We start from the raw sequence: 24,048 nt of genomic DNA, 5'->3' as shown, positions 1-24,048 counted from the left end.
GACGAGGCCTTCTCAAGGGCTGGTCCATCACCCTCCCATGGAGCCCATTCTGGAGGGAAGCGGGAGATGGAAAGGCAAAACGAGCCCAAAATGCCTATGTGCCCATGGCCCCCGGACCACCACCGTCACCATGTTTAACTCTAGAGCTGACCCTCTAGCCCTGGATGCCTCCCTGTTTTGTACTGCCCTACGAACTCCTTCATGTCTGAGAGTCCCGCCTTTTCCTATTTAGAACATTAACCAAACAGTTTCTGTCCTGCACTTCCAAAGAGGCTGGCCCACTGCAGGGTGCTGTCAGCATTCAATAAAGCATTCAGTAAGTACCAGGGGATGGAGAGACAGGTTGGACCAGCTTCTAGGTCTCCAAATTCCTTGCCCAGAGCAGTACCTCCTACATCATGTTGTTTCTCAAAGCACTATAGGATCTGTCCCTTTCTGGAAGGATGACAGGTGAGCCCCTGGGGGATGTTATTCTCTCCGGGCCCTGTAGCAGGAAATAAACACAGCCCTCCCAGCCAAGCCCAGCTGAGCCCACCTACCATGGCCTCAGAATGACATTCAGCTTGTAGGTTACTCCTTTAGAACCCTGACATGTTAAATGAACATGATGAAGGGCTTCCTGTTGCACAGTCTCTTCCCAGCTCTCTCTCCCCATGTGGTACAATCTCGGTCACAGTCACCTGGCCGTCCTATCGAGCTCCCTCCACCCAGCAAGGAAATGCACGGGCTTGGCTGCTCTCAACTGCCTGGTTCTCCTGCGAGATGGCTGATCGTGAGAGGAGTCAGGCAACGTGGGCCGAGGACTGGACTTGGGGACGGTTTCCGAGCGCGGGTACTGTCCCCTGAACAAGGCACTCCTCATGAGAAGGCTTTCCAGTGGCTCGGCCTCCCGTCTTGGAGGCTGTCCAAACAGAGGAGCAGAATAATGGCCCCCAAAGACATCTACCCCCTAATCCCTGGAAGCTGCCAGTGTGTTACGTTTCATCTACTGTTGCAGATGTGATTTAGGTTATAGACCCTGAGATGGGGAGATTATCCTGGATTATCCCAGTAGGCTCAATATAATCTCCTGAGTTCTTAAACTCGGACAGCCTTTCCCGGCTGAGCTGCCGCGTGAAAATGACTTGACCCCCAGCTCTGAGGATGGAGGAGAGGGGCCACGAGCCAAGGGATGCGGCAGACTCCAGAAGCTGGGAGCAGCCTTAGCTGACAGCCAGCAATAAAACGGAAACCTTGATTTTATAACTGCAAAGCACTGAATTCTGCCAAAAACTCAAATGAGCAGGAAACAGATTTTCCCCTAGAGCCCTCCAACAAGGATACAGCTCAGGCGACATCTTAGTTTTAGCCCAGCGAGAGCCATGCTGGACTGTAGAATTACAGACTGGAAGATAATGAATTTTTCTTGGTTAAGCCACTAAATTCATTGTGATTTGTGATGGCAGCAATAGGAAAACTACAGTTGTAAGAATTGTGATTATAGTAATAATAATTAATAGAACTGCTGATAACTATTATTTATTGACCTATTAGTTATCAGGCACCATGCTAGCCATTTTGCATGTGTTATCACACACATAAGCCTCAACAATCATCCAGGTTGAGTAATATTACTCCCCTTTTATACTAGAAAACCGCTGCCGAGTAATGTGTCCAAGGTCACATGCTGAAACTGTAATTCAATTCTGACTTTGTCAGGAAAGCCCATCCGCATTCCGTTACCCCATGGCGAGACCCAAGATGATGTTTGCCACAACGCTGAGCAAACTGTTGCTGTTTTTAAAGAAACAAAAAACAAATGAACTAATGCTTCTTACGTATTACTAGATGCACACACCAGGCACAGCACTTCACACATCTCTCAATTAATGCAATAACGTCCAATGGCAAACTGTTATCTCCTGTGTACAGATGGGAAATTGAGTGCAGGAAAGGTGGTGTAATTTGCTTAAAGGAATATGGACAGTAAGGGAGAGTCATAACCATGAATTTTTAATCCAAGGCCGACTTGCTCCCCAGTGCCCAGGATAGGAAGCCTCAAATGTGAACGCCAAGCTCCCCGAGGGGACCGCCCTTATGGCTTCCCAGTAAGACAGGCACTAGCTCATGACCCAAAAGGGAGCCTCCCACCCCAAGCCTACAGCAGCGGCCCTCCAAGAGAGCTTGGCCCCCGCCTGCCCAGGGGCCAACATTGCTCTCTGGGCCAATGAGGAAGAAGCTGATTAAACACGGGAAGAGTTCCAATAGGGGCAATCCACAGACGCCTTCACTCATTTCCACGAACTCCACTTATGTCCACTTAACAATCTTAATTCCTTTGGCTCTCTGGCTTTTCCAAATTGGCTCTGACGGGGAAATTAGCATTCAACCACCATTTCCAGGTAAAGGTCCCTTTAGGTTCAGAAACCCCAAGGGCTCCACAAAGTGCAAGGAGAATTCCTTACTGGTGATCTTCGCAAAGCTCGCCCACTTGCCCAAAGTCTGTTGGTCTGAGACTTCCAGGTGGCTGCTGGTGGCAGGTGGGCGGGGGATGGGGTTGGGGGCCACCCGGTGAAATCCTCCTCCCACACAAACTGATGGCTGGTGCCTCTTTGGAACAACTCCTTAGCAGAGCTTCCTGCTGAGGCCCCCAGGGCTGTATGTTTCTCTTTTCTGTCATCTCGGGGAAAATCCCTGTTCTTTCATCTGTGAGCTGAAAGCTCAAAGTCTCATGTTGTTAGATCCCTGCCACTGGGGCGAATTTATGAGTGTTGCCAGCAAAGTGGCATTCCCTCCCCTGCCCATGTCACTCCCTGCTTGAAAGACCATGTACTAGAAAGGATGGGAAAAGCAGATCTTGGAAGAAGCCACAGGGGTGACAACTCAGCAAACCTCCGGCACCAGGCTCCCTAACACAGGTGTGTTTACCCAGGTGACACTGGAGCATCCTGCTGCAGGAGTGACACCGGCTCTGGGTGTTGAGAGCAAAGCCTAGCCTGTGAAGAGCCAGAGGGGGGACATTTCACAGGCATAGGTGCGACCTAGATGAACGTCCTTTAGCCCAAAGACTGGTCAGCCAGGGCTTGGTGGGAATGGGTCCACCAAGGGCTCTGAACCTGGAGACCAGACCCCCCCCCCCCCCAGCCTGGAACAGGTGCTGGTGTTCGACTGGAAGCAGTTAAGGGGAGGGCCTGCCTGTGATTTGGGGGCCACATGCTAACTGGGAAGAAGAAAAAGAAAACCCATTCGGAGGAGGGTGACCAGGATGCTGAGAAGGAAGGAACAAAGGTACTGATGATGCATCTCTGGAAAAAAGGGAGACAGGAGGAGCTGTGAAATGACAGTGTTACAGATCTCAGAAATGCCATCACCGGGAAGAACAGAGACCGGCTCTGCATGCTCTTGAGGGACGGGCAGTGCTAGGACAGTAGGCGGAAGGCACAGACAGACAGATGTGGGCTCAGGAGAAAGAAAAACCCAGAGTCGGCACTACTCAAAGTGGAACGGGTTAGACTGGGGTCCCTGCCACCATCAAGATTTTGTGAATCTCAGCACAAGTGGACAGGCGGAGTTCAGCACCGGGAAAATCTGTCGGCAGACAATAGGCAGGTACGCTGGCCAACGCCGGAAGCGTCAGGAAAGAGCTGGAAGCAGGTGGCAGGGTCGCAGCCGGGAGGCTGGGTCCAGATTCAGGTCCCCAGGCTCTCAGAAGACGGAGACCAGCAAGGCCCGACCACAGGCGCAGGGAAGCTTGCGCACAGGCAACACGTCAGAGTGAGGTCTCAGACTTGATGACGGGACAGAAACTTGAGCACCGCAGTGGCAGCACAGGTGGGGGATGATTGTAAGTCACCAGCCTGGTGTTTGGATCTGAGGGGACGAAGTAAGACCAGCAGCCAAGATTCACTGTGATGCTGAGTCATTAAACTGCTGGCTTAGGCTTCCTCGGAATGGGATCAAGATTGGCCCCAGGACCCGGGGTTTGCTGCAGGGATCAGAGAACACAGGGACAGGGAACCAGCACTCAGAAAGGGGCACTTGTTCAGAACTGCTTCTGTGTCAAGGGAGAGTACCATCGTCCCTGGTTTCCAATAGCTGGCAAATTTGAAGCTCCTTTGGGGCGTCCCTTGGGGCCACGTTATTCATTTGTTCAGTAGCTATTTAGTGAGCACTTTCTATACACCACGCACTATCTGACATGCTGGGGAAGTAGCAGAGAACAAAACAAAGGGCTTTTCCTGACGGGAAGACTCAGACGATAAGCAAGTAGGACCAGTTTGTCAGGTGGTGATAAGCGCCATAGAAAAAAATCAAGCGAGCGAGGGAGAGAGGGGGTACTGTGGGGCAGGGCGTGGCCTGCAGGAGGTGGCAGTGGACCACGCAGATATCCAGGGAGGAGAGTTCTAGGCAGAGAGCCCAGCAAATGCAAAAGCGCTGAGGTGAGAGCATACCTGGCACGTCTGAGAGGAAGCAAGGAAACCCGTGGGGTCGGGGTTGGTCTGGAGTGAGCAAGAGACGGAGCGGAATGGGATGGAAATGGAAAAGTAACACAACAGTGGGGCACATCGTGGAGGGCCTTGTGGGACGCTGGAAGGATGTTTCCTTTTACTCTGACGTGACATGAGAAGGCCCTGGGGAGGTCAACAGAGGACTGACAGGATCCAACTTACGTTCTGAAATAACCATTCTTGCCGCCATTTTGAGAAACAAAAGTGACCGGGCAAAGCGGGAAGCAGAGAAACCAGCAGGAAGCCTTTGCGGTGACCCAGGTGAGAGGTAATACCGTCTTGGAACAGGAAAGCAACTGTGAGGTGGTAAGAAGTGGCTGGGCTCTGGGGGAGAGTTGGAAAGTAGAGCAAATGGGATTATCTGGTGGAGAGGACGTCCGAGAAAGACAGGGTCAGGCGTGACTCCAAAGGTTGGGGTCTGAGCCCAAACAGATCAAATGGCACTCCCATTCATGAAATGGCGGAGATGGGAGGAGCAGCAGGCACGGGGAGAGGAATCCACACCCCGATTCTGGATACGTCAAGTCTGGGATTCTCTTAGCCATCCACATGGGGAGGGTAAGCAGGTGCAGGAGTCTGGAGTTGGGGGAGAGGTGGGAGCTGGACAGGAGAGGAGAGAGCCATAAACCCGTAAAGCCCTGAGACTGAATGAGGTGTCTAAAGAACGGGTGTGAGGGGCGCCTGGGTGGCGCAGTCGGTTAAGCGTCCGACTTCAGCCAGGTCACGATCTCGCGGTCCGGGAGTTCGAGCCCCGCGTCAGGCTTGCATCAGGCTCTGGGCTGATGGCTCAGAGCCTGGAGCCTGTTTCCGATTCTGTGTCTCCCTCTCTCTCTGCCCCTCCCCCGTTCACGCTCTGACTCTCTCTGTCCCAAAAATAAATAAACGTTGAAAAAAAAAAAATTTAAAAAAAGAACGGGTGTGGAGGGAGCTGTGTTAGAACCCTACAGCGCATCCATATTCAGAGGTCAGAGAGCTGAGGAGGAACCGGCAAAGGACACTGAGAAGGAAGAGCCGGCAAGGCAGGGCAAGAATCAAGACAGGAGTGTGGCCAGAAGTCAAGAGTAAGAAGGTTTTGAGGAAGAGGGAGTGAGGAGCTACGTCAGTGCTGCAAGATGAGGCCTGGGGACAGATGACTGGATGTAGCCAGGCGGGCATCCCTGGTGGGGGCAACGTGCTGGGAGGGAGTCCTACTGAGACGGTAAGAGAGAAGAGGGAATGGAGGCAGCTTTGATCAGGCAATTCTCTTGCAGAGTTTCCATGTAAAGGGAAGGAGGGAATTAGTGGCTTAGCTGACGAGGGATGTGGGACTAGGGTGGTTTTTAAGATGGGAGAGCCTTCAAATCTCTTAGCCAGGACCTGGCACCATCATCCCAGCGTGGGAAGCCCACCTAAAGATGGGGGGGGGGGGACGACAGAGCTCATCAGGATGCTCTTCGGCTTGTGGGGTCGATGGAATTCAAATAAGGGACAGATGGGTACGCATCAATGATGACACACGCACAAGCACGGGAACATTCGTGCGACTTGCATGGAAGATTCTGGAAGCAAGAGCTTTCCCAACCAGGTGAGGATTCTCAGCTCTGAGAAAGAGATGAATTTAAAGCAGGGTTTAGAAAAAGGGAAGTTGGGGTGGGGGGTGCTGTGTGGCTCAATCAGTTAAGCATCCGACTTGGGCTCAGGTCATGATCTCACAGTTCGTGGGTTTGAGCCCCGTGTCAGGCTCTGTGCTGAGAGCTCAGCGCCTGGGGCCTGCTCCAGACTGTGTCTCCCTCTCTCTGTCCTCCCCCTGCTCACACTCTGTATCTGTCTCTCTTTCAAAAATAAATATATATTTTTTTTTACTTTTAAGAAAACGCTGCTAAAAGGAAAAGGGGAAGGGCGCCTGGGTTGGCTCAATCAGTTGAGCGTCCCACTTTGGCTCAGGTCATGATCTCACGGTTCACGAGTTCGAGCCCCACATCGGGCTTGCAGACAGCGCAGGGCCGGCTTCGGATCCTCTGCCTCATACTGTTCCAAGTGCTTTCTGTGTGGCAACTTACCGGCCTCTCATAAATGCCTGAAGTGGGACTCCTGTTGCCCCACCTTATAGACGAAGAAATCGAAGCACTGAGTTATCAAGTGCTTGCCCGAGGTCACACAACCAGTAAAGGGTGGAGCTCAGACTCAAACCCAGGCAGTCTGGCTAGAGCCCACGCTCTGGCATCGACATCTACACGATGCTGGAACCTTCCAGAGCCAACCCCAGTGGTATCCACAACACACCTGGCTCCGTTCTCCCTTGGCCCGCCAGCTGCGGATAAACTTGGAATAGCCATGGGAGACACCTGGGCGACCCCTAGCAGAAGGGATGAAGAGAAAGAGACCCACAGGGACCCTGTCATGGGTTGCCACAGATGGTCACTCGCCCCCCAGTCGCAGGTTTCCTCAGTAGGAGCACACGGAGCCAGAGGAGCTGAGAGCATGTGGCTAATGTCTGCCCTCGGGGTAGAGTTTCAGAATGGTGAACCTCTCCTCCGAGAAGGGTAATGCACACAGAGAATCTCAACGTCATAGAGCCCCAGCCAGGGCTGTAGCGCCTCCCAAATCTAGCACAGTGGCACCATCTGCCCGGCCAGGGGCTTGGGTATGCCAACACAGGCACATGCTGTGCCCCAGCTGGTCTGGGCTCTCTTCCCTTTCCACAGCCCTCTTCGGCGGCGTGGGCTTGGTGGGCCTCGCCAACCCAGCCACCATGACAGCTGGACCCCATGACTCAGCTCCACGGGAAGAAGCACACAAGACGACACGGGGGGGGCCGCTGAGCAGCCTGACAGGTGTCTGCATCCTTCCCGATGCCCAGCGTTCCTCAGCAGCCAAGGCCCAGGCCCCGTCAAGCTGGTACGGATCACATGCCTCCTCCCGCAGGCCAGAGTAAGTGTGGCCGCTGTCTTGCCCGGAGCCAAGCCGCAAGGCTGCGAGTGGGATGTCTGGGCTCTGCTCGTGCACACCTGTGCTTCCCACCCACTCAGGCTCGCACGCACCCAGGCACTTGGCTGAGATCTGGCAACAGCTCCCACTGGTGCCCATGCTTCTCCGACTCCCCCATCAGCGGCCGCAGGGAGACAAGAAACACCTAGACAAATTTCCACTGACGAAGTGAAAAGAATCCGCAGGGCTCTGTGTCTTATCTGGCTTGCCCATGCAACTGGGGCCAAATGAGGTCATGGCCTAAGTTCAGTAGATGGTCACCTCCATCCTAAGGCTTATTAATGGCTGTTAATGAGAACATGATGATAATGGACTGTCTCCCTATGGGAGTAGGAGAACAGACCAAAGGCCAAAGCATTCTATCCCAGAATCCCAGGTTGAAAGTGGGCTTAGAGGTAACAGGCCCAACCCCCACCTGGATGCTGAAATCCCCGTCCAAACTATCTGTGGCCACCTCCAGCTGTACAAGCCTCGGTACCCAGCACGGGTCATTCCGTCCATCTAACAAGTGTTTCTTTACAACAAATCCAAATTTCTTTCCATAATTTCTACCTTCTCCCCACACCCCCCCCCCCCAAATAGAGCTTGCTAACGATTCACTCCCACTGTGAGGGGCACAACGAGAGCCCAGGGGGAAGCAGGCCGTTCTAGCACAAGTGACCAGAGGCAGCCACACAAAATTAGCCATAATCCAGGAACACCAGACCATCCTTTCGCTCTGATAGCCCTGCTCCCGGGACCTTTCCCGGTGTTGTCCCAGAGATCAGTCACGATGTATTTAAGAAAACACAACATCTCCTACTTACTTGCCTATCTCCTTTAGCTCAGCCTGATTTCATGAGGTCCTGGGTGTCGGCACGCTGGCCTCTGGTGGCTCTCGGTCCCACCCATCAAGAGAATACTGCCAACAAGCTATTCAAGACTCTGTCACTTTGGCTGTCTATACTGCCTCTGCTCACCAGAACCGCTCAGCCACCACCTGGGCTGTACCCTCTCCTCTCCTCTCCTCCCTTTGAAACCACCACTCTCCTCCGTATGAGCTTGGGCAAGTCACAAACTCTGGGAACCTCAGGATCTTCTTCCATTAGATGTGCTCCCTCCCACCTGCCTTGCAGGTTGTTGGGGAACTTGAATTCATACGTAAGAACACATTAAACACTGCAAACCACGGCACAAATGCCACCAGGCACCTGGGAGTCAGGAGTTGTGACACCTGCCAAAGGGGCCCTTTGCTAACTTCTTTCACCTGATTGGGAACTTGGTTTTTCTTATCAGTAAAATGAAGCCCGTCTGTACCAAATTCAATCCCCACTCGTCAGCAGAAGAGACCATGGCCGGAAGCTGTACTTCACAAAAGCGTTCTGGAAAGGCTAAGAATTTAAACTTCCTGAAGGCATCCTGTGTGAGGCTCTTGGAAGAAGACAGGCTGCAGGTGAAGGCAGGTGATGTCATCGTGGGCTGAGTGACTCCACACAGAACACTGGCCTGGGTGCCTGCTTAGATACAGCTGAGGCTCCCTGCTCCCCACTGGAGCTGTAGCAGCAGGGGTGGGTCAGGAGGCAGGGAGAGACAGCCTTGGACAAGCATACATGCTGTAGACACACACACACACGTGCACACACACACACACACAGACTTTTTTGGTAAGATATTTACTCTTCTAATTACATGTTATACACTTATTGTTAAATAAAGCTGCTTGCTTTTTTTGAGCACTGACCAATATCTGGGGAGGGAGAAATCTGACAGGTCAGCTCAAGTTTCAAAACTTGCCATCAGTTCATGCATCCAGCAAACATTTAGAAAGTATGACTACGGGGCAGGCACGGTGCTAGACCCAGGAATACGGACGTAATAAGGCAGACACAAATCCCCTAGGGTGCTGGGCAGGGGAGAGAGCGGTGTCTCAGAAATCTTTCTCGGAGACAGATGAAGGAGAAAGTCATCAATTTCTATTTGTCACTAATGTGAAAGACCAATTGATGGCCTATATGGGTGACTCAATTTGGAAAAGCGATGAAAAGTTACGTGCCCATCAAAATTCCATAAATCACATCACGTGGCAACATTAAGAGAGCCCCCTCCTCAAAAACACCCCCTCGTGAATCTTTTGCAAGACACAGAATTCAGCTGGCAGATTTGGACCTCCGTGTGTCAGATATATTTAATACACGGCAGAACAGGATAAAAAAAAAACAAACAAACTGTTTTTTATCCTTCCCTCTTACCTCCCCCAGTTCTCTTATTATCTCCATCTTTATAACATTTGAATGTTCTATGTTTAACGTTCTCTCTCCAGGACTTGGAGCTCATTGGGGGAAACCAACCAAGTAAAAAATGGTAGTTGTAAAGTGCCTGGGTGTCCTAGTAAGGCAGAGTGTCAAATAAATCCAGGCTCTTGCTACTTTCCCACCCAGGGAAACTTTAAACAAGAAAGAGATCCAATTGCTCCAATTGGATGCCACCCACACTCCTTAGGACTTCTGTGCCACGACGAGCAAGGCTCTCAAATCCCAGCCCTCAGTTTCCCCATCCGTGAGATGGACTTTCTCTGTGCCCAGAGGAGATTATTTGCGGGTAAAAGAGTCGACGAGAAGCTAGAACTCCATCAGCAATGGCTCCATCTGTCAAATCCTTTACCAGGTAGAACACGAGAGAGTTAGTATGACCGCTCCGATAATGGGATATCCCTACCGTCCCCGGCGGTGTCCCAGCCACAGTGAAGGAGAGTAGAAAGAGACAGCTTTGGGGACAGGTTCAAAGTTCAGTATCTATGTGACCTTGGACGAGTCCTTTAAACTCTCCGAGCCTTTGTGTCTTCATCTTTAACATTATTAGCACGGTGAATATTAGCACGGTGCCCGGCAGAGAGTAAAGCCTGTCCGAGCGGGAGGTACTCTGGTGATTGTCATCCTGCCGCCATATCCTCAGTGCTTGGCACAGAGCACTCAACAAACACGCGTCCAGCGAATTAATAAATGGCGAACTGTATCACCGTACTTATCATTACAGCCAAAATCTGCTTTGGAACCCAATCAGGATCCTCAGCCCCCTCCTCTTCTCCATTGTCAATGACAGATGGACATTTTCTCCTCCTCCTCTCTCTCCTTTTCTCTTCCCCGTCCTCTAGTAGGTCTATGCCTTTAAGCGTATATACGTAAGATCAGAAGACGGTACTTTAAAACGACAATACCAAGCACGTTCTTGGGGAAGCAGGTCTTGCAAGGGGCCAGGGACTCATCCGCACATCCCATTCATTGAGTCTGAGGGATACACTTGCATACGCGAAGGGTGTCCACGGTCGATCGCCCTTGGAGTTCAGAGTCTGGTGGGAAAAGGCCAAAATAGCTACAACACAGTAGGTGCTGGAACAGGCGTTAAGTACCAGGGAATGGGAAAATGGCAGGTAGGAGACGATTTCTCCCCAGGAGGGACGGGGTAATCGCGAGAAAGGACTCTGCGGAGGAAGAGCCACTTAAGCCAGGGAGAGCAGTGATGGGAGAGGAGGAGAGGAGAAATAAGAGTAGTGGTGGTCGTTTTCCAGACAGAGAAGACGGAACGGGAAGAGCTGGTCCCAGGCCCGCGAGGCCGGTGGGGAAAGCCCAGAGTCCACCTTCCTGGTATATCTGGGGAACAGCGAATCAGTGCGGCTGAAAGAGGGGCCGAGGAAGGAGTAACAGGAGACCGTCTGGAAAGCTAATACTCAATACCTGGAGTACTGGAATACTTGGAAAGCTAAGTACTCAATACTTAAGTACATTGAGTACTTAATGTGTTCTGGGCAAGGGTAACCTTTGCTCATGTCAGGAACAGGATGGGAGAAAACCACCAGAGACAACCCTGTTGACGGTGAATCTGCCTCCCCGGTGGCCAGGGGACCCCGCCAGTGGGCGGCGAAGAAAGCAGTGTAAGAGGGGTCCAGGAGACTGGGTTCTAGTGCTGGCTGCCATCAGCCCGGCCACCTACTCGCGATGTCCCCTTTAGGCCGTCTTCCTCGTGGATAAAATGAGCAGCTTGGAGAATGGGATCCTCAGAATCCTTCATGGCTCTAAGATAGGATGGTGAACCTCTGAAGGGATGACGGGCTGTAGAGACGGGGTGGGGTCTTCTCTGAGCACTTATTAACTTGTGGCTCCCACAGTCATCACTCAGAGAACCCAGAGGGACAGAAGCAAAATCAAAAGGCATTTTCAGAAGACAGATGACTGAAGGGGGCTGACATATGTGTGAGAGTTTGGGGAATTTATGCAGGCAGCCTCACAGTCATAAATAAAATCCCTTTCTCTTACCCAAAACCTCATTCGGGGGGTAAACACCGGGCACCGTAATAGACAATTTGGCTGTATCTCCCGCCCCGTGCCTCACTTGAATGAAAAGCAGCAGTCCCCAGGCACGGTAATGGGTCTGGCCGCCTCTTTACAAACATCCATATTGTCACCGGCGGACAAGCAGGGCTGAGGATGGAACAGGACGGGCAATTCATCTCTGAGATTCCTCACCCCTTCACACAGCCTCACCCTCTGAGCGATCTACCCTGAGGCGGAGGGGTTTGGAAGGAGCCCAGATCACCAAATGCAGGGAGACGTGACCCTGCGGGAAAGGGCATGAACAGCACCCTCTGCAGGTCGGGGGAGACTCCTGCACCCCCCGCCACCCGTGCTGGCCCAGCCCACTGTGCACAGGGCTGCCTGCTGACAAGCACAGCTACTTGTTTTCTTGACCTACTTCTCTTCCCATCCCTGCCCCACTCCAGATCCCCTCCGGAGCCCACAGTAATTAGCACCTTTCCATCCATTAGGTTCAGGAGACTTTTAGAAAAGCTCCCGGCCCCCAGGATAACCAAGGAGACGGCAAAACGGGTCCTGGCACTGTGGCTCTGGTTTCCCTTTTCTTTTCTTTCTCTTTGTTGGCTCAACTCCGCTTCCTGGCCTCTGCAGGGGATCGGGCCCGGTTTGACCTTCCAGCCTGGCTGGAAACCGGCTGCAAGCGGCCTGGCGTGAACCAAAACACAGAGGGCCAACAGAGTCTTGACAGAACTGGACAAGCGATGCTCCAGGGGTGGGTATGGGAGCACGAAGGGTCCCTTTGAAGCCCTCCGTTGTCAGCGTAGCAGCCAAGAGAGGGCTCTGTCAGCTCCTCTTTCTGCTTCCCTCCCAGAGAACAAGTGTCAGGAGAGCCAAGGCCGTGAGGCGCTGCCGTTTCTGGCTCAATCCCTTTCCGCTTCCCATTAGCGACAAATGGAAATTGATGGGTTACCGCTTTATCCACTCATTGAGAGGGGGAGAAAACCTCGCAGCAAATGCTGAATAACTGTAGGCATCTTATAAATTAAGCATCTTAAGGAGATGAACCGTTTTGCATTGCTGCTAAGCAGAATTAAATTAGGTTTTGAAGTTTCGGTAGAAACGAATGGGGAAGAGGGAGGGAAGGTTTTGTTTTTTTAATTCCTTTTCTCTACGCGTGCAGAGTGGCGCGTCGAGGGCAGGGTGAGGGGAAGAACTAAGTCACCTGTCTGCATTTCTGATTCCAATCAGCTGCTGCTGCATATGCATGGCGAAATGAGCCCACAAGTTCACACGGGACAGCTCGCTGAGATGCAGTTCGGCCTCTGGCCCGTGGTGCATGGTCTCACCAGGTCTCGGCTTCTGGCTCACCTCTACCCACCCTGGGCATCCCAACCACCATCAGCACGCCAACCTCTGGGACTGTGGACCAGTCCTGATTGCAGCCGGAGAAATCCTGCAGCTTAAAGCCAATTCCCTGGGACTCGGCGTCATGATAGCTTCCTTCTGTATCAGCCTCTAAAGCTTTCAGGTTCAGGTTTAGGATCTAGGATCCTGCCTTGTTGACACTACCCCATTTCCGCCCCCTCCGCAGCTCAGTGTGGGAAGAGGGGCATCGGTACCCGTCTGTATAACTCGCCTAGGTCTGAGACCTTCCAGGGCTGTTGCCCAGCCTTGCTCCAGGGGTCCCGCTGTTAAACCAGCTTTCCTAGGACCAACGACCCACCTGCCTGGGCTTCTCACTGCTGTGCCCCCTTCTGTCCCCACTGACCCCCTTCCCCATACACACACACAATTCCCCAATCCCTGACACTCCACGTCAGTCCTGGGCCATCAGACCACACAGTGTATGCCAGACTGAACCAACTCCTTGTCCCTGAGGCTGACGCTGTGTCCCTGGGACCCAGATCAGCAGCGCCTCAGCCTGCAGTTAACACGCCTTGCTCGGTCCTGGGGAAGAAGAGGCACTTGGTTTCCCAGGCACTCCCAGTCCTCGCTCTAGGGACGAGGTCGCTGACAGGGCAGGTGGCAGCATTGCCTGCCCACACCTTGAGTGGGCATCCCAGCAGCAGCAAGGCCAGGGAGAGAACATGTGTCACTGAAGGGGCCTTGCCTTCCCTCTCCAGAATCAAGCCAGATACCAAGTCAAGGGCCCTGCCAAGGAGTTGGCCAGGGTCACTAAGAGCACTCCCTGACTTGATCTGAGGCACACTCTCTGGGGAGGGGAGGGGACATCTCTTCCCTGATCTCCAGCCCTGGATCTGGAATCCCCACAGCTCCTCCCAACCTCCTCCTTCCCCTAACAGCTGCCCCTTCATGCGCCAGGCCGAGCCTTTCACACACTGCAACTGGGGACTTGGCACCCTTAGTCTCACAAGGGGGCTGGGCACATTGACCAGACCGGAGCTGTGCGCCTGTCGGCTGCCCCCCCCTGCCACCACTCCTCCTAGCCCTGCTAAACTCAGGAGGGCACAGTGTGGGGCCAGATGTCCCCGGTGGACACCTGGGATTAACAGGAGGAGGCATCCCCCAGGGCTGGGCTGTCCCCAGGGGGCCGTATGAGCAGCACTTACCGATCCTCAAGGAGTGTGGACTGCAGGCGACCATCACGAGCCACGCGGGAAGCAGCACCAAAGGCGCCGAGACGCGGGGCATCTTCTATGAATCCTCATGGAGCCCTCTGCTGGTCTGGGCATGACATAACTCTGCGAGAGAGTGGGGAGGGGTGGGGAGCAGGTGAGTCCCGTGCCCCTGCTAGGTAGCCACCCACCCAGCCCAGCGACTAGAGCTGGTGCCCAGAGGGCCCCCGGGGAGAGGGCCCGCAAGCCCCACCAGAACCGCCGGTGGGAGAGCTCCAGGCCAGCTCCGGGCCTCTGTCCTCCCTCCCTGTCCCCAGGCCCACAGAAGCCTCAGGTTCTAACTCCATCCCGCTGATCAGATCGGGGACACACGGGTGTAAAGGTGACTAAATGATGCGCGGGGCTCCACCGTTCTTAAATCTCTAACTGGGGATGAAAACCTTCATCCGCTCTTACGCAGGAGCCATGAGCGAGCAGAGGAGGGAGGGGTAGCAAGGCGGCGCCACGGCCCTGGGACACACTACACGCACCGCTCGCTGGGGAGTGGAGTGGGGACGGCGCCGCGTTCGAGTCCTGCTCCTCCACACGCTAGTTAGGTGGCCTTCCTGAGGACTTCTCTCGGCCACCCAACTCCCTGTCCTCACGGGTAAGACCAGCAGGACAACAGCCACGTGGTAGAGCGGTCCTGCAGATCGAGATAACGCCGGACAAGCGGCCAGGCTAGACAACAACAGTCCCTCCCTGGCACACGCGGGAGAGGTCTGTTCTCAGCAAATGCTGAGGACAGAAGCACGCACACCAGGTCATCGGCTGGTTTCCACACCTGCTCTTGCTACCTGCTGAAAACCAACCCCTCCCCATCCTTCTTGCGCCAGCTCCTCTTCCTCCAGGGGCCTCTGACGTCAGAACCAGAGCTAGAGAGGGGACTGGGGCGGGGGGGACCTCCCTGAGACCTCTCGGACACCCTGAGAACCGAGTCGATAGCCTGCCAGCTGCACCCCATCAGTGGGGTGAAGGTGGGGCCAGGAAACACCTGGCTATGCCAATCCCGGGTCACCCTGGGTTAGGAAAGTAGTATGAAATGATTCTTCCTCCACCCCCTGGACAGACAACCCAATAGATAGATGGGCAAAAGACTAGAGCAGGTCTCCCACTAATAACGACATCCAAATGTCTCTTAACATTTGAAAAGGCGCTCAGCTTCACTGGGCATCAGGAAATGCAATTTCAAACCACAGTAAGATAACACTATGCACCCAGTGGAAGGACCGAAAAAAAGGACAGTACACGGAACGCTGGCAGAGATGTGGAGCCCGTGGACACGACTCTAGAAAAACTGGTCTTTATGCTCTTGAAATCCGGAGTTTTGCACTTACCCTAATGCCCCAGCCGCCCCACAAGGAGTGTATTTTCAACAAAAATGCATGGATATGCTCGCCAGAGATGGAGTAGAATGATCACGGCAGCGCGCTCGGGATTCCTCCAAACTGGAAACTACCCACATGGCCAGTAGCAGAATGGAGAAGTACAGAGTACATTCGCATGATGGAATGTAACGTGGACATGAAAATCAACAATCAACAACCACACGTAACCGTCCGGATGAATCTCACGAACGTGATTTGAGCAAAAGAAGCCAGGCACAGCACAGTACGTCCAATAGGATTCTTTTTATAAAAAGTAGGAAAACGGGGGCGCCTGGGTGGCTCGGTTGGTTAAGCATCCGACTTCGGTTCAGGTCATGAGCTCACGATTCACGAGTTCAAGCCCGGCGTCGGGCTCTGTGCTGACAGCCCGGAACCTGGATCCTGCTTCGGATTCTGTGTCTCCCTCTCTCTGCCCCTCCCCTGCTTGCACTGTCTCTCTCTCTCTCAAAAATAAACTTTTTTTTTTTTTTTTTTTTTTTTAAGTACAACTGTTAGAGGTCCAGCAAGTGGTTACCCTTGAGGGTGGGCGGTGACCGGATGGGAACAGGTGGGGTCTTTTGGGGGTGCTGGCGATGTCCCGTTTCTTACTCTAGGTGGTGGTTACACAAGTGTGTTCAGTTTGTGAAAACGGAGCTCTATACTTACGATTACGTTCACTTTTGCGTGTGTGTGTTACAGACCTCGGGTAAGTCTGTTTACCGACATCCCCCTCCACCCCACACACACTCAATGTTCCAGCCACACCCAGCACTTGGCAGTTTCCTGTGCATACCTTGTTCGCTCTGCCTGATTCTCCTCTCCTGCACCCCTGCCCCTGGCCAGAATCCCGACCCTCTCTACGTACCCCTGCAGCGGCCTAGAGAGGCTTTGACAGAACGTCTCCCCATTGCTGCTGCCTTTATGTGCACACACATGGGATCAGTGTGGGCTTCTTAAGGGCAAGCACAGCTGCCAGCGTGCTGTTATAGCCCCAGAGTCCACTTTACACAGCAGATGCACAGTTTGTACTTGTCCGATGGAAGGCCTCAAGCAATCACCCTGCTATTGGGAGTCAGAGGGAAATAAAGGTAAAGTTCAGAGGCAAAGACAGCTCTGCTTGTTGGCCAATCCGGCCCAGAATCTTTGTCCTTTAATTCATGGGTATTGGTGCAATGACAGATTACGGCAAATACCGTCTCAAGAAAAGCTTGACATCCTTACTCATTATGGATGAAGTTGATCGTTCGGTGATTGTCTCCCCAGTGCAATGCAAGCTCAAACAAAGGAGGGGGGACGGGGCAGAAATCTTGTTCCTCTGTCCTCAGGGCCCGGAACAGGGCCCGGCATATATTACAGCTGCCATAAATATTTGTTGAATGGATAAATGAATAAACGGTCAAAGAGAAAAGAACTGTAAAAATCTGGTTAGGCTATATAAAAGCAATACTAACCATAATCATTTATGTCAAATGCCTTCCATTTATGCCCGATCAGCACGCCGCAGGGTAATTATTATTCAGACTGCTAAATAGGTGTCAGATTAGCCTGTGTAAATTCTATTTGATGACACAACTACACCCAGTTCGTGCAGGCCTGACTTCCGTCGTTCGTGGCGGAAGCCTAGCTAATTCTGGAGACCACGTGTGAGGACCACAATGTCTGAGGTCCCAGGCTGTTCTTCAGCCTCGACTGTATAACCCAGGGCACAAAGGAGAGAAAACAATCTCCTCTCAAACCTTGCAGGAATAAAAAGAGCCATCGTGTTACATGACTGTAACGCTCACTGGTTTGCAAACTTCTTTCCGCAGTCTCTCTCTTCTTTAACACACAGGACAAACTCTATCACAGGTGAGGAAGCTGAGCCCCAGAAAGGTGAAGTGCCCAGTTCAAGGTCACATGGTGGCTATGAGGCAAAGCCAGGGCTGGCCAGGTCTCTGACTCCACTGGCTTTTCTTGTCTAGCCTAACCACTTATATACGAGCACAAGAAGATGAAGCTTTCAGATTCTTTACCAAAAAGCACAACGAAATTTCAGGTCTTGTTTTCATTTTAATGTTTAGATGAATCTGGTCTTAGAACCAAAGAGGGCAGCCGTTAACAACTAAAAATATTTTTAAAACGTTTTTAAATGTTTATTTTTGAGGGAGAGAGAGAAAGAGTGCAAGCAGGGGAGAGGCAGAGACAGAGGGAGACACAGAATCCAAAGCAGACTCCGGGCTCTGCACTGTCAGCACAGAGCCCGATGCAGGGCTCAAACTCATGGACCTGGAGATCATGACCTGAGCCGCTCAACTGACTGAGTCACCCAGTCCCCCCCTCAACTAAAAATATTTTAGTTTTTTTTTTTTTTTTTTTTTTTTAACATTTGAGAGACAGAGAAAGAGAGCATGAGCAGGGGAGGGGGAGAGAGAGAAAGAGAGGGAGACACAGAATCCGAAGCAGGCTCCTGGCTCTAAGCTGTTTGTTAGCACAGAGCCCAATGCAGGGTTCAGACTCTCGAACCGCGAGATCATGACCTGAGCTGAAGTCGGACGCTCAACCGACTGAGCCACCCACGTGCCCCCAAAACATTTAAATAATTTAGGGATAAAAAAGACATGATCCTGGAGATACTGCACCAAGGCCCGCTTCCCACTACCACTGTCCCTCCCTGGGGAATTTCTCCTCCTCCTGTGGCTCCTTACCACCTGCGTGGCGTGGCTTCTAAATCAGCATCCCATGCCCAGCGCTCTGCTGAATGCACAATACAGCCGCCTCCTGAAATTTCACCGGTGTTGCAGAGCACTTGAAACGCTCCCCGTCCCAGGCGAAAGGTATCCTCTCCACCACGCGCACCACCTGCTTCTCCTATATCTTCCTTCTTTGTAGGCGGCACCACACCCCACTCATCACCCAAGCCAGAAAGCTGAGAGACGCCCCAGATTGCTCCTTCCCCACACCCCATTCTGAGCAGTCACTACTTGCCGACAACTCTGCCTCCGTGACCTTCTCTGCATCACCATGGACTCCCACGCTCCCCCCATCCGGATATTCTACGGCAGGGACCCAGACCTTGGCAATAGCAGCCTTCCTGGCCTCCTTCCCTCGGGTCTTTCCCTCCCTGGGTGGCTCCCCATTCGGCTGGGGGTGGGGATTCTTACCAAAACGCAACCACGATCATGACACATCCAGGCCCAGTCTCCCCGAGCTCTCCGCTGCCTCAGGGATCCAGGGCAAACTCCTCACTCCAACAGGCAAGCCCTTCGTGACCTGGCTCCCGCTCACCTGTCCCTACCGCCCCCCCACTGCACCTGACACTCTAGCAGAGCCTGAGCCCTGACTTCTCAAACATGTCACCTCTGTGCCAGCTTCCACACCGGATATGGCCTCAACCCGTGGTGGCCTGGGTTTCTATAGGCTAAACTGCATTCTCTCCCCTCTCTATTTTTCTGTGATCCCTTCCCCATATGCTGCCACCAGGCCTGGAACATTCCTCATCAGGGCACACAACCTGCTACGAGGATGCTATCTTCCCACAGAACCAGCAGCAGTGATGGCAGGGACTATGACAAGCACCTAGCATGCTACCTGGCACATAGCAGGTGCTCAACTAACATTGGTCAAATGAATAAATGGACAGATGACATCAAAAAGGCATTTGCTGGAGCGGCTGGCTGGCGCAGTCAGTAGAGCATCTAACTCTTGGTCTTGGGGTCATGAGTTCGAGCCTCACGTTGGCGACAGTTTACTTAAAAAAATAATAACAAAGGAGGCATTTTTTAAAAAGGCATTTGCTGAGTTTACACCAACATGAACTAAATTCCCGGTTTGACTCGTACATTTTGTACATTTGCTGCGGTTAAAACCAACAACCTACGCAGACATCACGGTATAGATCCGGGCAAAGAGTAATCACAGCATGGGGAGGGAAACAAGCATTTACTGCTCTTTTCGGGCAGAATTTAAGTTCGAAGCAGGTATCTAAGTATGGCTTCGGATCTCCCAGGGTCTCTGACAGTCCTCACCTGAATAGAGCCAGGCCTCACTAAGGTACTTTTGGGAACCTAGAAGGCAGAGAATGTAAACACAGCCCTTTGCTGTGTCACTGAGGGCATGGTTCTAGACAACATGGGTAGTCTGCCCATCGGGCCACACCTGGATGGAAGCCAGGCTGGTTTTGGCTCTGAACCTCACTGAGGGAACACTCCCAAGTAGTTGGCTCCCTTCAAAGCCCACCTCCTCATCGGTTTACATGGGAGCAGCAATGCCTACCTCACAGGGTGATGAGCACCAGGAGAGCAGGGAACGCGTTGGAATTTTCCACCTGTGTCTCCAATGCCTCGCACAGGCTGGCACATAGTAGGCACTCAAAAAATACCTGTGGAAATAATGAAAGAATCCAGTCAGCTAATGCATGTGGAAAAGGCTCTGTCAGCATGGAGTGTTCCCTCGTGACTTACATTTGGAGCCCTTGCCCACAAGGAACTCCCAATCTTGACCCAATTTCTCCACGGCACAGGCTCCCCTGTGAACCTCCAGCTCTCACCGTCCACCGTGGCAGGTAGCGCCTGATGGCAGGCACACTGCCCCATGAGTGCTGGGAAGACATGCTATGTACAGCCCCAGCTCTGCTCTACCATTTACCCGCCCAAGATGTTTCCTCATCCAAACACCAAAAAGCAGACGTCACCACTTCTTCTGAAAGGAGAACCTAATTTCCATTTTTTTAGAATCTCAGGACGGGTCGGCTTCCTCAAGCCACAGGATTCCTTGATGTCTCCAGACATCTCTGACTGCCCCCCTTCCATACTTATATATATATATTTTTTTAAGTGTTTATTTTTGAGACAGAGAGAGACAGAGCGTGAACAGGGGAGGGTCAGAGAGAGGGAGACACAGAATCTGAAACAGGCTCCAGGCTCTGAGCTGTCAGCACAGAGCCCAATGCAAGGCTCGAACTCACGGAGCGTGAGATCTGACCTGAGCCGATGTCGGATGCTTAACCGACGAGCCACCCAGGCGCCCCCTATGCTTATATATATTTTTTTAATTTTTAAGTTTATTTGAGGGGCGAGCAGTGGGGAGAGGGGCAGAGAGAGAGAGGGAGAGAGAGAATCCCAAGCAGGCGCCACACTGTCCGCACGGAGCCCGACGCGGGGCTTGAACTCAGGAGCCGCAAGATCATGACCTGAGCCGACGTCAAGAGTTGGTTGCTTAATCGACTGAGCTACCCAGGAGCCCCCATGCTTGTATTTTGAATGCACGCTCTTATTCACTGCGACGCCTTCTCCCTCTTATTCACTGCGACGCCTCCAGCACCTGGACAGCGCCTGGCGCAATGGCTGCAAATACACCTCATGAAATGGGTGAATGAATGGGCGAGCGGCTCTTTAACTCTACGCTTACCGATGCTCTCTCTCTCCATCACCAGACTGTGATGGGATGCAAGGGAACATCCCTTTTGGGTATCTTTATGACACACCTGCCATGTTGCCTATACCGAGGAGGAGCTTAGTAGGTGTGCCTGTAGATCCCCAAGAGTGTCAGTTCGTACTCACAGACCGCACAGACTGCCCATGGCTCACGGTGTTCAGGCAGCGAGCACGCTGTCTGGACCCCCCTGGCCCAGTTGTGCTAAATGGCCTCTCCTCTCCCGATTTGTCAGCAGTCCCTCTGCTGGTCTCTCTCTCGTCCTCACGGGCCGGTTACACTATTAATCGCGATTTTCCAGGGTGGGTCCGAGAGGAGGCTGACAGCTACCAGATGGTGTTGGTGGCAGGGAGGACAGAGGAAATCAGAGGGGCAGCCAGATTAATTACAGGTTTCCTCTCATGTGTGGGCAACAAGATCTTGATTACTCCTCATGATGCTCCAGGCTCCTCAAGACAAATGGATGTGGGTTTCTCTGCTGTTCTGACCCCCACCCCCTGGCTGGGAGAAACTCCCAGCAGCAGCCAACATCGTGGACAGAGTGTGTAGGGAGGCAGGATGGCAGGGTGGCCAGGACAGGGGAGCGGAGCCCCTCCACCCCCAGGCTCCATGGCCTCCTTAAGGGAGAATCAACCTTCAAGACCTGATACAGTTGGGCAGCATGCATAAGTATTCTGTGTCCCTGGCAAGTAGCATGACACCAGGACATACGTCTGTCCCAGGGGGCAGGGACCTGGGTGCTCACTGGCTCTGGGAGATAGCTCTCCGGGCCTCAGTTTCTCATTCTGTAAAATGAGGGAATTGGAGTCAACGATCTCTAAGTTCTTTTAAGTTGTGCCATTCCGCAGTTCTAGGAATTATACTCCGCGGTAATATGTGCTGAGTGTTTACTTCCTCTGTGCAAAGTACTATTTCAGATCCACTGCTCCTCAGAAGAGCCCTGTGAGGCAGAGACTCTCGTCCTCTCCACCTGCAGACATGGAAACCAAAGGGGGGAGGCTGAGTGAGATCTACTAAGGTAACTCGCCTGGCCAACGGGAGCCCCAGGCCACCAGCTCCAGGACCTAGTCCTACTATCCTCTACACGTGCCTTCTCTCCTATCCCAAACCTGGCACACAGTTGATACTTGAGGAAATACTGCAAGTGAGGATAATGATTATCACGATGTTGGAGAAGGGGAGTCGAATCCAAGGAGATCTAGGGCCCATCTGCACATTTTTCAAATCAGGGGACACAAGCAACAGAAAAATGAGTCTGAGTGTGTCCCTTGGCAACACGATCGGTCCAGGTGTCCTCAGTTTTTACCATTTACCATCAGGAGATGCTCCCAGGATTTTGCGATGAGACTGTGCCAGGTTAGCCAAAGGTGGCTTGTGTCGCCCTGAGAGTTGGACCTGGCCTGACTCAACAAGATAAAATACAGAGCCGTGGCTGGCCCAGCCCAGGCCTGATATCAGGGGAGGACATTTAGGGAGGACAGCAACCCCAGGTATCTGCTAGTACTCAGGACGTGTGACAAGGGACAGCTGTCCCCAATTCTTGGACACAAATGAGCAAGACATGGTGAACAACCAGTCTCTTTTGCCCTCCAAGCCGCCTCCTGTGTAGGTATCAGACTGATGCCCTCAATCCACTTCTAAACAACTGCCTCTTACCAGGGACCAGAACAGACGTCCCTGGCTTCCATTCCCGGACGCCACTATGTGTCCTTAAGCTGGTTACTCAACCTCTGAGAGCTTCATTTCCACAAACGTCAACCAAGGGCAATCGGACCTCCCCTGAAAAGCTACTGAACTAGTACTGCCATCAGTCAACGTGAACCTCCTTTCCTTCCTCTCTCCACCCGCATTCCGGACTCCCTCCGGTCCCGTACACAGGTACCCTGGACCACACCCGCATCCTCTCCCAACAAGATGGGCTCCCATGCCTCTTGCCACTGCGGGGCGGGGGGTGGGGGGCGGTAAGAACCTGCCAAATGCTACTCCAAGCCGACCCCATAGCACAAGCTTTCCCCGAAGAAGTTAGTCTTCCTTCCTCGCTCAGACTCAGCCTAGCAGAGGAAAAAGATCAGGGACTGGCGGTGGAGAGCTGACTTTGGCCCCATCTCTTAACCTCTCTTCTGTAAAGTGGGGAAATTCTACTCCTACCACCCCCCTTATAGCGTTGCCAAGAGGACCAAATGAATGAATGAGCAGAGCACTACTTTGCAGGTGAGTGAAATGCTTTCTAAGCAAAACGGTGTGCATATCGCTCCTTTCCGGTAGCCTGGCCAAGGTGTATAAATACGCTTAATACCGCTACAGCATTTATACTTTATTCATTCAACAGAATATTTGCACTGAGTATCTACCAGCAGGCATTGTCCAGGCCCTGGGGCTTACAGTCAGGGGAGGGATATTAATCCCACAGCCAGGGCACAGGTGCCACAAGTACAGACAATGAAGGAAAAGTGCAGGACGCTACAGAGTGTGTGACAGGGGGACCTCATGTGGCAGGAAGGGAAGGCTTCCCTGAGGACAGGATGTCCGACCTGAGTTGGCCAGGTCTCTCAATGGGGACAGAGGGAGCAGGGAGAAGGAGATCCCAGACAGAGGAACGACACGGAGGAGACTCGAACCGCTGGTGGAGGCCAGCGCAGTGCGTTTGGGAAATGGCAGGGGTGGGGTGCCTGGGTGGCTCAGTCGGTTAAGCGGCCGACTTCGGCTCAGGTCAGGATCTCGCGGTCCGTGAGTTCGAGCCCCGCGGCGGGCTCTGGGCTGACGGCTCAGAGCCCGGAGCCTGTTTCAGATTCTGTGTCTCCCTCTCTCTGCCCCTCCCCCGTTCATGCTCTGTCTCTGTCTCAAAAATGAATAAACGTTAAAAAAATTAAAAAAAAAAAAAAAAAAAGGAAATGGCAGGGGATTCGTAAGGCTAGAA

The 24,048-nt window shown here is 52.8% G+C and overlaps 1 protein-coding gene across 4 annotated transcripts in view; it reads right to left on the bottom strand.

Annotated features, from left to right (window-relative positions):
• GRIK4 (glutamate ionotropic receptor kainate type subunit 4) overlaps positions 1-20,105 on the bottom strand; it is a 306,356-nt gene extending 286,251 nt beyond the window's left edge. For all 4 annotated transcript variants that reach the window (XM_040483332.1, XM_040483335.1, XM_040483333.1 and 1 more), the window contains exons 1-2: positions 19,974-20,105; positions 14,311-14,442 (exon numbers count right to left, since the gene is read on the bottom strand). In XM_040483332.1, the coding sequence (XP_040339266.1) occupies positions 14,311-14,392 (82 nt within the window). In that variant the 5' untranslated portion in view covers positions 14,393-14,442; positions 19,974-20,105. The remainder of the gene's footprint in view (positions 1-14,310; positions 14,443-19,973) is intronic.
• Between the last annotated feature and the right edge of the window lie 3,943 nt (positions 20,106-24,048).

Source organism: Herpailurus yagouaroundi, unplaced genomic scaffold (genome assembly GCF_014898765.1).
Source record: "Herpailurus yagouaroundi ecotype Mexico unplaced genomic scaffold, PumYag 161, whole genome shotgun sequence".
Lineage (NCBI taxonomy): Eukaryota > Metazoa > Chordata > Mammalia > Carnivora > Felidae > Herpailurus > Herpailurus yagouaroundi.
The sequence above is the reverse complement of the archived record's forward strand: the minus strand, read 5'-3'. Positions and strand labels throughout refer to the sequence as shown.